Genomic DNA, 12,174 nt, shown 5'->3' with positions numbered 1-12,174 from the left:
TATTTTGTTTATCCATTATTTCACTTAATTGACTAGATTAAAGACTTTTAAAAAATCTGAATAATGCTTATGAGCAGATTATAATATCTTAATTAAATGTTGGCAGCCCCCAATGAATTAGTGACTGCCTTTTTTTTAATCCCCCTTATATAACAATCTGCTCAACTGAAAACATATCTAAAGTTTCTATTTAAAGCTAAAGCACTGTTTCACACTTTCTTACATATTTTTTAAAAAGAAGAACAGGTAAAAATCTCTTTTAAAAAATGTGTTTTCATTTAATAATATTTTTTCAATAAATTCCCATGGCAAACATTAAAAAATAACTTTAGTTTGACAAGCTTTTATTTTTATTTTTAATTTTTTTTCTCTTTTTTTTTAGGGCTTCACCTTCAGCATATGGAAGTTGCCAGGCTAGGGGTCTAATCAGAGATGCAGCTGTTGGGCTACACCACAGCCAAGGCAACAGAGGATCCAAGCCATGTCTGCAACCTACACCACAGCTCACGGCACTGATAGATCCTTAACCCACTGAGTTGAGCCAGGGATCGAACCGGTATCCTCAAGGATACTAGTCGGGTTTGTTACTACTGATCCACAATGGGAACTCTCTAGTCTGACAAGCTTTTAAAAGTGGATATTTGCTACACATAATCTAAAAGACATAATCAGATTAGATCTATCGCATCTCTAATCTGAATGACAATTATTTCGTTCTTCATTTTGGTTAAAATAAGACTACCAAAGCACCTACAGTGACTATGTTACATAATATATGACCTATGCAACACCTAAAAACAGGAGAAATATAAAGTAATACTGCATTATAACAGACTTTGTCATACTGTCATGCCCAAATTCCCTCCAAACTCCCCCAACAGTGTTAGTTTCCTTCCTAGGTCATAAAACATGTAATCACTGGTACCAAGTGGCTATCAGTAAACCCAGTTCGCATATTAAATCCTGAACCACGTGTTCATTGATTTCCTTAAGTTATGATTGGCTATGATTCATTTTAAGACATCTAATTAATTGTACCTACTGGCCTTGATTTTAAACCAAGTTCTACCACTAGAACCTTTAAACGGCTCAATAGCTCCCTCTAGCCTCCTTTTATATACTACACCCGCAGGTCACAATCAAAGGTTAGAGGCCTATTGTGGGATTACTCTTTCTTGGCTAAACTTGTTAAACTCATCAAGATATTCCACTGGTTCAGACCCAAGGATGCACAATGCCAAATGGTCGTGGTGAGGCACTAAGACAGAGAACGTCCATTCAGAGTGATAAATGACAGGAAGCAGCAATCAAATGTGATTTCATGAATAACCTCAAAATCTATAAATAACTTTCCCAAGGAAAAGAAGGCAAAAGAAAAAAGAGTATCTCATATATTTTTACTCAAAAGTTTATCTTTTAACCTAGAATATGTTTGCTGTTTGCATAAGCTGCATATTTTATAAAAGAAATACAGTCTGATTTTTCACATTCAAAATCAAATGTGTTGTAAAGAACAAAAATAACCCTCAAAGATCCAGGTGCCAAAATTATTTTCCACAGTGGGCAAAAGGGACATACAGTACAGGCATTTCATTTCACTATAAAATATGTGTAATTTTTATATATAGATAGATTGGAATTTTGAAACCCCTCCCCCCAAAATTATTTTGGTCTTGATCTTATTCCAACTTGCCTTTTTATGATTGAGGTACCACTTGTAGATACATATTTTTCAAAATAACATCAAGCCATGTTTTTAACATTGAAATTTTAAAGTTTGCTACCTTGGCCAAAATTGACTTTAAAATTACATATAATTTGCTGCCAGTGTTTTTAGTACTCAGCAGAAGGCTAGGATCATTTCCAAAATGGAACGTCCTGTGTCACTACAGATGATAACAAATGTTAGATTTAAGCTGCACTTTCTGTATTTCTTCATGATAGGTATTTCAGGAAAAAAAGTCTGAACACTTTATCTTTGTGATCTAGTTGCCCCAAAATTTACAGGACAAATATGTACACTGTTCCCCTTGCCCGTATAAATTAAGATCGGAGGCTAGAAGCAACAGAATTTCAAATTTGGAAATGACCTTAGGGACAGTTTAGTTCAATTCTTATTTTTGCAGATGAAGGCATTAAAGAAATGATTTGTCCAAGATCAAGGATATGTTAGTTCAAGAACCAAGTTAAAGGCCATGCCCCTTGACCTTCTCTTCCCAAGGGCTCCCTTATACTTTATCACTAGCTATCTCCTATTCCCAATGTTATATGAACAAGATTTTTTTAAACTTCCCTGTCACTGAATAAAACATATTATATATTTTTCTGCCTATCCTCCTCCTTCTCCTATTAATTAAAAAAAAAAAAAAAGACCTTTCTGTTCTGGATTTGGAGGTAACATAGAGATGGCCTAAGTTATATGTCAAATTATACTCCTATTTTGAATAGAAGGTACTTGGGCCTAGAGCCAATTAAAATAAACAGGTCCATTGTATCTAAAGGTCTGTTTCTTTTCCAGTATATTAGAAAAGATGAACAGATTTCAACAAACTCAGTCTTATAAAAGAAGGTGTGAGCTGAACTTGACATTCTATGATAGTAACAGATGATGAGACAAAATGTGAAAATCACATTCCTGAACTAAACTGTCTAAGAAAAACCCACGGGAAGAAAATGTACTGATGTTAGCTTGGTTGATTTTCAATACATTACACTTTGAAAAAATTGAAAAGTATTAAAAAGAAATCTTTCTAGACCAGCTGGTATATCCTCACCTGATAGACTTTTATGTAATTAGATACTATCCTGCCAATTACCTTTGAATCAGCATTTTTTTTTTTTTACTAATAATAACGACATCTAAAAAAGTATGGAGTGTTTAACCATGTGAAGGAATGTTCCTATCTATCTATCTATCTAATATGATATACATTTAATCATCAGGACTACCATATAAGACAAATACTATTAGTATCTCTATTTTACAGATACATACACTGAGGCTCACAGAGATTAATCATCTTGTCTGTTATTGACTTAAAGATTAACTTGCAAGTAAAAGGGCTGGGGTTTGAATCCAAGCAATTTAGTGCTAGAATAGGTGCTCTTTTTTTAATTGAAGTATAGCGAATTTACAATGTTGTATTAGTTTCTGGCATACAAAAAAGTGATTCAGATCTTTCAGATTCTTTTCCATTATAGGTTATTATAAGATACTAAATACAGTTCTCTGTCCTGTACAGTAGGACCTTGTTTATCTATTTTACAGATAGTAATTGATCCCTCCCCCTCTCTCTTCTTTGGTAACCACTGTTTGCTTTTTATGTTTGTGAGTCTGTTTCTGTTCTATAAATAAGTTCATTTGTGTCATTTTTTTAGATTCCACATACAAGTGACAGCATATGATATTTGTCTTTCTCTGATTTATTTCACTTAGTACAATAATCTCTAAGTGCAACCATATTGCTACAAATGGCATTATTTCATTATTTGCTATATTTTTATATGAGTAATCAGAATATGTGCTCTTAATCACTATACTATACCATAATAAAATGATTTGATGAATATAACTACATTCAAAGATATTTAAAATGACATAATGAAAAGTAACATGAAAAATGATTTTCTCAATTTGAAATATATGTGCTAAAGGGTGAAAAGCTCTGGAAGGTGCATCATGAAATAAACCTTTGTCTTCTGACACTGAACAAGTTTAAATGATTGATTTAAATGTTCAATGGCTTTTATAAAAAAATTTTTGTCCAGATATAATTTCATCTAGTTATTTACCAAATAGTCTGAACAGGTAAATTTTGAGTAGTTAGGGTAGGTTAGGGAGTAAAATACATTTACAGAAAATAATTGACTAATTCAACTTAGGAGAAAATAAGTATACCACTGAAAAAGTACATTAAAGTTTTCTTATGTAATAACCTGAAATAGCATGAATAAGAAAAAGTAGAAATTTTAGATCTATCACTTTTAACCTGAGTCTAGAGATTAAAAATAAAAAGGTGTTATTGAACCCAATTCTATTCTTACTTGACAGGAAAGAAGAGACTGAAAGAGAAAACCCAATTGTACAGAGGGATGGACTTGGATGGCTGTTCTCTGTGGATTTCTCAGGGATATTAAGAAACAATCTACCTCACTGGCATTGGTTCACTTGTAAGCATTTCATGAATAACCCTAGATCTGGGCAACCTGACCAAGCAACTCTGAACAGAGAAAGACACGATTTAAGTGAGACATCTATGGGAAGCTGGAGAATCTGAGACTATTGAGTCTTTTGGACTCTTGGTCAGAGTTCTTGGCTCTTATGAATTTGAATGGCCGGCATACTTGGGATTCTGAAGCTTAGAATTCTGCTGAAGTTAAAAATCTTTATGAATCAGTTACGCAGCCTCTGCTGTTAACCAGTATAAAATTGCTACAGTGGAGAATTATGGGATGGAGTCAGCCCAGAGTCCCTTACTCAAGGAGGCTGTCCAGAACATGGTGTCATCATCGTTCCACGAGCAAATAAAATGATGCATGTTGATTATTTAAGCAAGTAGAAAATAAGAGAAATGAGAAAAGGCCCCAACATCTGACATTTTAAAATCCATAAATGTAATTTTTATCTCTGAAATGTCTTACCACTAATCATTGCTAAGATTATATGCAATACAAAGCTAATCCAAGCAAATTCTGTACTTTTAGATAGATTCATATAAACCTGACAAAGCTGAATAAACACTAAATCTGTTAAAGAAACATAAACAAGAAAAATGTAGAAGGGTTACACTCACAATTCATAGTAAATAGCTTTTCAAAAATCTAGATTATCTCTTTAATTATGAGCAAAAAAATCAATTTTTCTTTATCAAGTTTTTTTGTTATCAAAAAACTTGATAAAGTTTTGATATGTGCAACATTGAGAGTATCATGCGTTTATTTTACCATTAAATTGGCTTAAAATAATTTTCCTACCTACAAGTGTCTAATTGTTTTAAAAAATGAACAATATGTTGTTCACATAAATATTTAACACTTGACACACTATCAAAGTGGAGATGAAAGTCATTACAATTATGAACTACATTCTATCTTAGGTTTCATGACAAAAAAACATGCTTGTGTTAAAAAGAGAGAGAGAGAGAGTCCTAGGATCATGAGAATCTCTACTGAAACAAGAAAATTATTTTAGAGACAAAATGACCTTTTAAGAGTGTATAGATTAAATCATGATTCTTTGTTAAATCATAATTCTTCTTCTGACCAATGAACACCTCTGAATCAGACTGCTGTCCAATGACAGCAGTCTTTGACTTTTAGTTAATATTAGCAATGCAGCTCCTTTGCATCATGCTAATGATTACACAGCAAAAGGCCCACTCCCCCCAAATAGATCCAATGATATACAAAAATCTTTAAACAAATGTGTGCTCAAATTTTAGCATTATAAATGTGTTCTTCCTGAGATACATAAGGAATTTCTTCAATAGTACTACTTCTGGTAGTGTATCACCCTTCTTCTTTGCTCTAAGAGATGTTCCTTTTTGTGTCTTAACAACAAAAACAAACAAACAAAATGCATTGGGTTAATAGCATTTTATCAGCATATTAATAAATATCTCCTGCTCTAATAATTTAAAATTTCAAATAACTATGCCCTCGAACATCAGACAGGAAAGAGTTAATATGCATACCTTACTCAATTCCCACTTCTAAGCGGAAAAAACATAGGTTTTTAAACCTTAAATTTTAGAAATGAAAAGTAGGGTTCCACCAATTATGACGTTCAGTGAGGAATAAAGCATTGTGAATCTCAATTGCCAGCACAAAAAGCATCTCCTAGAGGCTTCATTCTAACTATAATAGCTTGGTGTGCTTACTAGGAAAAAATTTTTATAATCATATGAGCTTCATACATGATTGATACCATAATGTTTAAGAATGTCCATGAGAATCAATGAAATAAAGAAATCTCTTTTCCAACCAAGAATGGGGAACACAATATAAATGCCTTTTCTGAAGAAGACATGATGGTCTATTCTTCCCATTAGTGTTTCCTCTAAAAAAGAAACATCTAATAAAAGTGAATCAGGCAGAAATTCATGTCAGAAAGTATCCTGTCATTTCATATTCTTTACAATATGTTGAATTAACTGGCAGCTACTCTTATGATAGAAAAAAAGGAAGTTACCATTGCACATAAAGAAGTATATTAACCCAACTAAGGACATGTTCAAATGCTTTTTAAAAACTATTTGGGAATAATACAGGCTCTGAAACAAAATCATTTAAATCATTAGAAAAATTTCCTTTGTATCAAATATCTTTTTAAGGTTTCAGGTGGTACATGTCTATTAACTCTCATAATTAAATCTTTGTATTCTATAATAAACATAGATGGAATAACAAATACTTTAATATGAGAAAATAACTTTTACATGACCATTTTAACATACATCTTGAAGAAAAAAAGAGATGATGGAAATTCAAATAAAATCTTTTTTAGCAAAATAAGTTTTTTGCATAATAATTTATTAAACTGAGTGAGGGATTCAAACTATGAAGAAATACAATCACATTTTATGTTTAGGCTCAAAAGGGAAATCTAATGATCATCAATACACTGATACTATTCCAATAATCTCTGAAAGCAAATCTGACTTTCCCAAAGCAGGTAGCCATGAATCCAGGCTCTCCTCTTCCTAGTAAGCAAGATAAAAACTAGCCCTTACTTATAGCTATCTCTCCCCCATCACTCACCAACATAACTACCACAACCAATTTGAAGCAATAGGCCCTTCTGTTTTTAACATAAATAACAGCCTGACACTTTCATTTCTCTAGTCTATGAATTCCATTTTCATATCCACATTATTTTTTGATTTAAATATTAGACACAAAAGTCATCTGTGGCATGCAATTCCAAAAGTTTAAATTTGCAATCAAGAAAAGTCTGGACTTTCCGTCCCTTTCCACCTCTCTTTTTATTCAATAAAACAAAGTTGTATTTTTCAAAGGGTTAAAGAGTTTTGGTTTGAATTGAGGCTTTTGTGTAACAATCATACTTAACATCTGTAAAGTTAACTCTTGATAATCGTTCTTACTTTTTCAAATACTTTGTTTCTCTACCAACTACCACTTATTACACATAGTGGTATGAAGAGTTTATATAAACAGAGGTATATTTAGACTATGCCCTCACATGTAGCACTTATGCATACTTTGTATATAAATCTATTACATGAAACATGTTCAAATACTGTGCAACAGGTTCTGCTGATGTGTAAACACACATTCCCAACAAAATGACAATGTTTTAAAGAATCAAAAATATAGGGAGAAAGCATATTGTAATTCTCTTAAGGTGACAAAAGGTCTAATCAAAAGGAGTGTTTTTACTAAGACCTCCTTATTGTCTTTGTATTCCATCCTGTATATAATAAACTGGTTAGAGCCCAGGTGTATACAAGCTTCCACAGATTTATTGCAAGGTTACTGGCTTTAGTGCAGAGTTGATGACAGGAAGAGTACTTTGGCAGAGGTCTGACAAGTCGTATCCTTAAGTTCCCTTTTGCTTTGTGTCTGTCTGTTCCCAAAGCTATCAAAGCAAAGCAAATGACCGTCTAAAACCTCTCTGTTTTGCCAAGAGAGTGTGAAATCAAATTAAAAACACACCTCAGAACTATTACCTTGGGCCATGTTTATGTTCAATTGGCAAGGGAGGGGAAGAGAAGACACTTTAAAAGAGATGGATTTCATGCCCTCTGTGTAGCCAGATCTAGTTACAGTGTATTAAGTTATGTCTAAATGAGAAAAAGACTCTGTCTAATCAAGTGTTTTATCACAAAGTAATGTTATTAAACAGATCAAGTATTCCCACACTCTCCTTATATGATTTTAACCTCCTTTGTTAGGCACAAAACACAGAAAGATTTCAAGAACAATACCAAGGCAGCACATTACACCAAAAAAAAAAAAAAAAAATTCTCTATTTCCCGGGCAGTTTACTTATCAGAAACTCAAACTGCTGGGTTTTTTTGTTTTGTTTTGTTTTGTTTTGTTTTGTTTAAGTCACGCGTTTGCTATATGTAGTTTTTCGCCTCTTTCCTTGGTAAAAAGCTTGGACCAGTTACAATTGTGTCTTTGAGCGCGCAGCACCGTGCTTTGTGCTGCTGGGGATAACGGATTCTCAGTCTCACGCGCATCCATCACCTAAGAAACAGGCAAACTCAGAAAGGGTCTCGCCCGCTGAAGGGAAACAATGTGTTGAGACCCTGGTACAAGAATCCAAGGAGTAAACGAAATGTTTCAGGGAGCAGCCCAGGCAAGGGGGAAGGAAGAAAGCCCTCGTACTCTTACCTCCACATTGAAATACTGCTCCGTTCCGCAGACGGTAGCACATAAAATCCAAAGCAAGGTTTGCAAGTAAAATACCCCCGAATGATGCACGAAATCCAACCGTCTTCCAGTGCTGAATGTGAGTAAGATCATAGTGAATTGTGCTTCAATGGATGGACGAGCTCCCCTTCGTTTTCTCCCTCTCTCCCTCTCCCTCCCTCCCAGGTTTCCTTTCAAAAAAAAGTCCTCTGGGTGGGTAAGGAGCCTGCAGGTTCACCCACAGCCGGGCAAGAGGAGGAGATAGAGGGCCCTCGCGCTCGGCAGCTTCCAGAGAAGCAGCGGCGGAGGTAGGATCAGTAGGAGCTCACATTCACCATCCTCGTGGGCCAGTCCCCGGGAACGTGGCGCCCAAGTTCACCCGCGGTTCAGGCTCAAAGCACCGAATCGCAGCCGCAGCAGCTGCCGCCGCCTCCAGCCTGCGCGTCCCCCTCTTCCTGCTCCTCCACCACCCACTCCTCCGCCGCCGCTACTGCCTCTTGCTTCTGCGGGAAGGGCCTCGGCCGCTCCTCGCTCTCTCGCCTCTGCTTCTCCTACCCTCCTCTCGTCGCTCCCCTTCAGAACGTTCATCCGTGATCTACATAACTCCTCCTTCCTGAGGTCTGCCTGGCTCTCAGGCCCTGGGTGCGCGCGCGCGCGCACACACACACACACACACACACACAGACACACACACACACATCTGCACACGAGCACACACACAACCCGACACGCACGCGCGCTCTTCTTAAAGGCGACGGCCCATAAAGGGAAACTGCTACTGTACAGTACATTGGAAGTGGTCAACCCGCGAGAAGGGCCCTGGATAGTGAGGTAGTCTTAACATACCACCCACCCGTTATCCCCGAGACAGGCACCCAAGAACCTGGGCGGCTCCATGCTTTCATCTCGCTCACCCTTCTTGGAGCAATAGAAACAAGTGTGCCCCTCCCCTGGAGACTGGGTGGGGCTCAGGCTGCGGACCCTGGTGTAGGCTGGGGAGCAGCCCAGGCCTGGTCCTGGAGGGCAACTGCCATCCTCGGTTGACTGGATCTGAAAAAGTCGGGGGACACTGGTAATCAAAGGAAGCGCACTGGTTACCGTGCCCTGTTTGGGGGCTCAGGTCTGTTGCCTGACTGGCCAAGTTTAAGAGATAGCAAGTCCTGAGCGTCCAAAACTTTGTTGGGGTCCAGGGACCAAGCCTGTGGCCTGTGGTCTCTGTAAATTCTCTCCACCGTCACTACACCGCGCCTTCTGGACTTGGAGAGAAGGTACAGTGAGGGGTAGGGGTGGGGTGGGGGTGGGGGTACGAGAGATCTAGTCAAACATAAAGCAGGAAGAAAATGCCCACTTTCCAAAGATATTCTCTCCGGTGGACACACGTATAAACTGGAACCCAGGAGAGGTAGTCTGGACGTTAACAAAACATCGGGCCAGAGAGGGTGAGGCCACAGGAAAGAAACGTTCAGGCGGAGCCAGGAGGAAAGGCTGGGGAAGAAAGGAGAGGCAGCTGCCTGAGGAAAGGCGAGTAAGGCAGCTGGCAAGGGCGGGAGGAAGAGGCTGCACGCAGACCAAGCGGGGGAGAGGCTGGCGGGCTGGCGGGAGCGAGGAGAGCTGCAGGCAAGAGGAGGAGGCTTCTGGCAGAGGAACTTCAGAAGGGACTGCCAAAAAGGACTTGAACCTCAGCAGTGTGAGGCAGTGGACAGGGGTGGCAGCAACCACCAGCCCTTGGCAGGTGATGGTTTGGCTGAAAGAGAAAGGGGGAAGGGAGACAGCCAGGCATCTGTTTGGGGGCCATGCCAATAAATGTGCTTCTCCTTGGCAGCCAGCAGAGGGGAAGAGGAACCCACGGGAAAGAAACGCAGGCGAGGCTGAGAATAAAGGCTGCTCTAGGTATGACAGCTACTTGGTGAGGTAGAAGAGATAATTGACAAGGGAAATTTCATGGATGAGTTGGTAAAGCAAGAAATATGATTACATGAGGTCATGTAGATGAAAAACACCATGCCGAAAATTGCATTGCACTGTAATAATTTGGTAACCTAAAGAGAAGCACACAAAAAAAGCTCAAGAATGAGATTTTTCAAGTAATGCTTTAAAAACTATAGGAAGTATGACCTGTCCAGTTTGCCTTCCCTGATAGTCTGTTCTGTGCACAGCATGTCCTGTCCTCAAAAGTATTTTGAAGATATAAGAAGAAATACCTTATATAGTATAGCATATTAACATTTACAGAATGTTCCCACACATAGTATCTCATTTAATTTTCTCAATCATCCCTGAAGATTTTTTCATCTCACAGATAGAGAAGATGATGTTAATAAAAGATTAACCTTCAAATGACAGAATTTTAAAACCTACTGGTTGAGATGACTTAAATGAAATAAACACAAGGCCACATGAAAGCAAAGTCATTATATAGAAGTTACATGGTGTTTGTGTCAATATAAAGTAAAATGTGGTGGGAAATATTTGTCAGTAAATTAAGAATTATTTTTATGTATACATTATATCTAGCAAAGAACAAAACAAATGGGATGATATACAAAAAAAAAAAAGTTTCTGCTCTTTTCCTAATTCTTCAGGTCGTATTGACAGGAATGAAGTTAAAAAAAAACTTACACAAGGGAGTTCCCGTCGTGGCGCAGTGGTTAACGAATCCGACTAGGAACCATGAGGGTGCGGGTTCGGTCCCTGCCCTTGCTCAGTGGGTTAACGATCCGGCGTTGCGGTGAGCTGTGGTGTAGGTTGCAGACACGGCTGGGATCCCGCGTTGCTGTGTCTCTGGCATGGGCCGGTGGCTATAGCTCCGATTCGACTCCTAGCCCGGGAACCTCCATATACCGTGGGAGCGGCCCAAAGAAATAGCAAAAAAAAAAAAAAAAAACTTACACAAGACTTACATGAGAAAACAGTTCTACGTGGTGAAGTAGAAGTTCCTGTTGTGGCTCAGATGAGAATGCAGGTTAGATCCCTGGCCTCACTAAGTGGGCTAAGGATCTGGCATTGCTGTGCGCTGTTGTATAGGTCGCAGATGTCGCTCTGATCTGGCATCGCTATGTCTGTGGCATAGGCCAGCAGCTCCAATTCAACCCCTATCCTGGGAACTTCCATATGTTGTGGGTGAAGCCATAAAAAGATAAAATAGAATAAGTGGTGAAGTCCTTGCTAGGTGAGCCAAAATATTAGGTGACTTTATCTAGGAAGCGGAATGCAATTTAAATGCTGCTGGATTATGAGTAAGACAATTTCTCAGTCCAAGCAACCTCTTTCTCAAAGAAAATATATGAGCTCAGAACAGAGAGAAGCATTAATAGAGTATTTGTGGAAGGCAGGATATGGAGAAAGGCTTGCAATGAAATATTTAGTTAACATTAGGTCAAAAAGGCAAACACGGGGAGTTCCCGTCCTGCCTCAGTGGTTAATGAATCCGACCAGGAACCCTGAGGTTGTGGGTTTGATCCCTGGCCTTGCTCAGTGGGTTAGGGGATCCGGTGTTGCCATGAGCTGTGGTGTAGGTTGCAGACTCTGCTCAGATCCCCGCGTTGCTATGGCTGTGGTGTAGGCCATTGGCTACAGCTCTGATTGGACCCCGAGCCTGGGAACCTCCATATGCCGCAGGAGCAGCCCAAGAAATGCAAAAAGACAAAAAAAAAAAAAGGCAAACACAAATTACTAAAATATTTTATATAGGAATAAGTTATCTAGAGAGATTATGTTAAAAATTACACATAAGATTGGCTATGGGGAGAGACTGGGTTCAGAGATGGCAGTTATAAAAAGGTTTAAGTCCAGCTGTGA

General features: G+C 38.3%; 1 protein-coding gene across 1 annotated transcript in view; it reads right to left on the bottom strand.

The window, feature by feature from the left end:
* The window catches only part of MMP16 (matrix metallopeptidase 16), a 299,878-nt gene extending 290,898 nt beyond the window's left edge, over window positions 1-8,980 (bottom strand). Inside the window, exon 1 of the mRNA XM_047783647.1 lies at window positions 8,359-8,980. Within this exon, the coding sequence (XP_047639603.1) occupies window positions 8,359-8,490 (132 nt within the window). The 5' untranslated portion in view covers window positions 8,491-8,980. The remainder of the gene's footprint in view (window positions 1-8,358) is intronic.
* Window positions 8,981-12,174: the final 3,194 nt, after the last annotated feature.

This window comes from Phacochoerus africanus, chromosome 6, assembly GCF_016906955.1.
Source record: "Phacochoerus africanus isolate WHEZ1 chromosome 6, ROS_Pafr_v1, whole genome shotgun sequence".
NCBI lineage: Eukaryota > Metazoa > Chordata > Mammalia > Artiodactyla > Suidae > Phacochoerus > Phacochoerus africanus.
The sequence above is the reverse complement of the archived record's forward strand: the minus strand, read 5'-3'. Positions and strand labels throughout refer to the sequence as shown.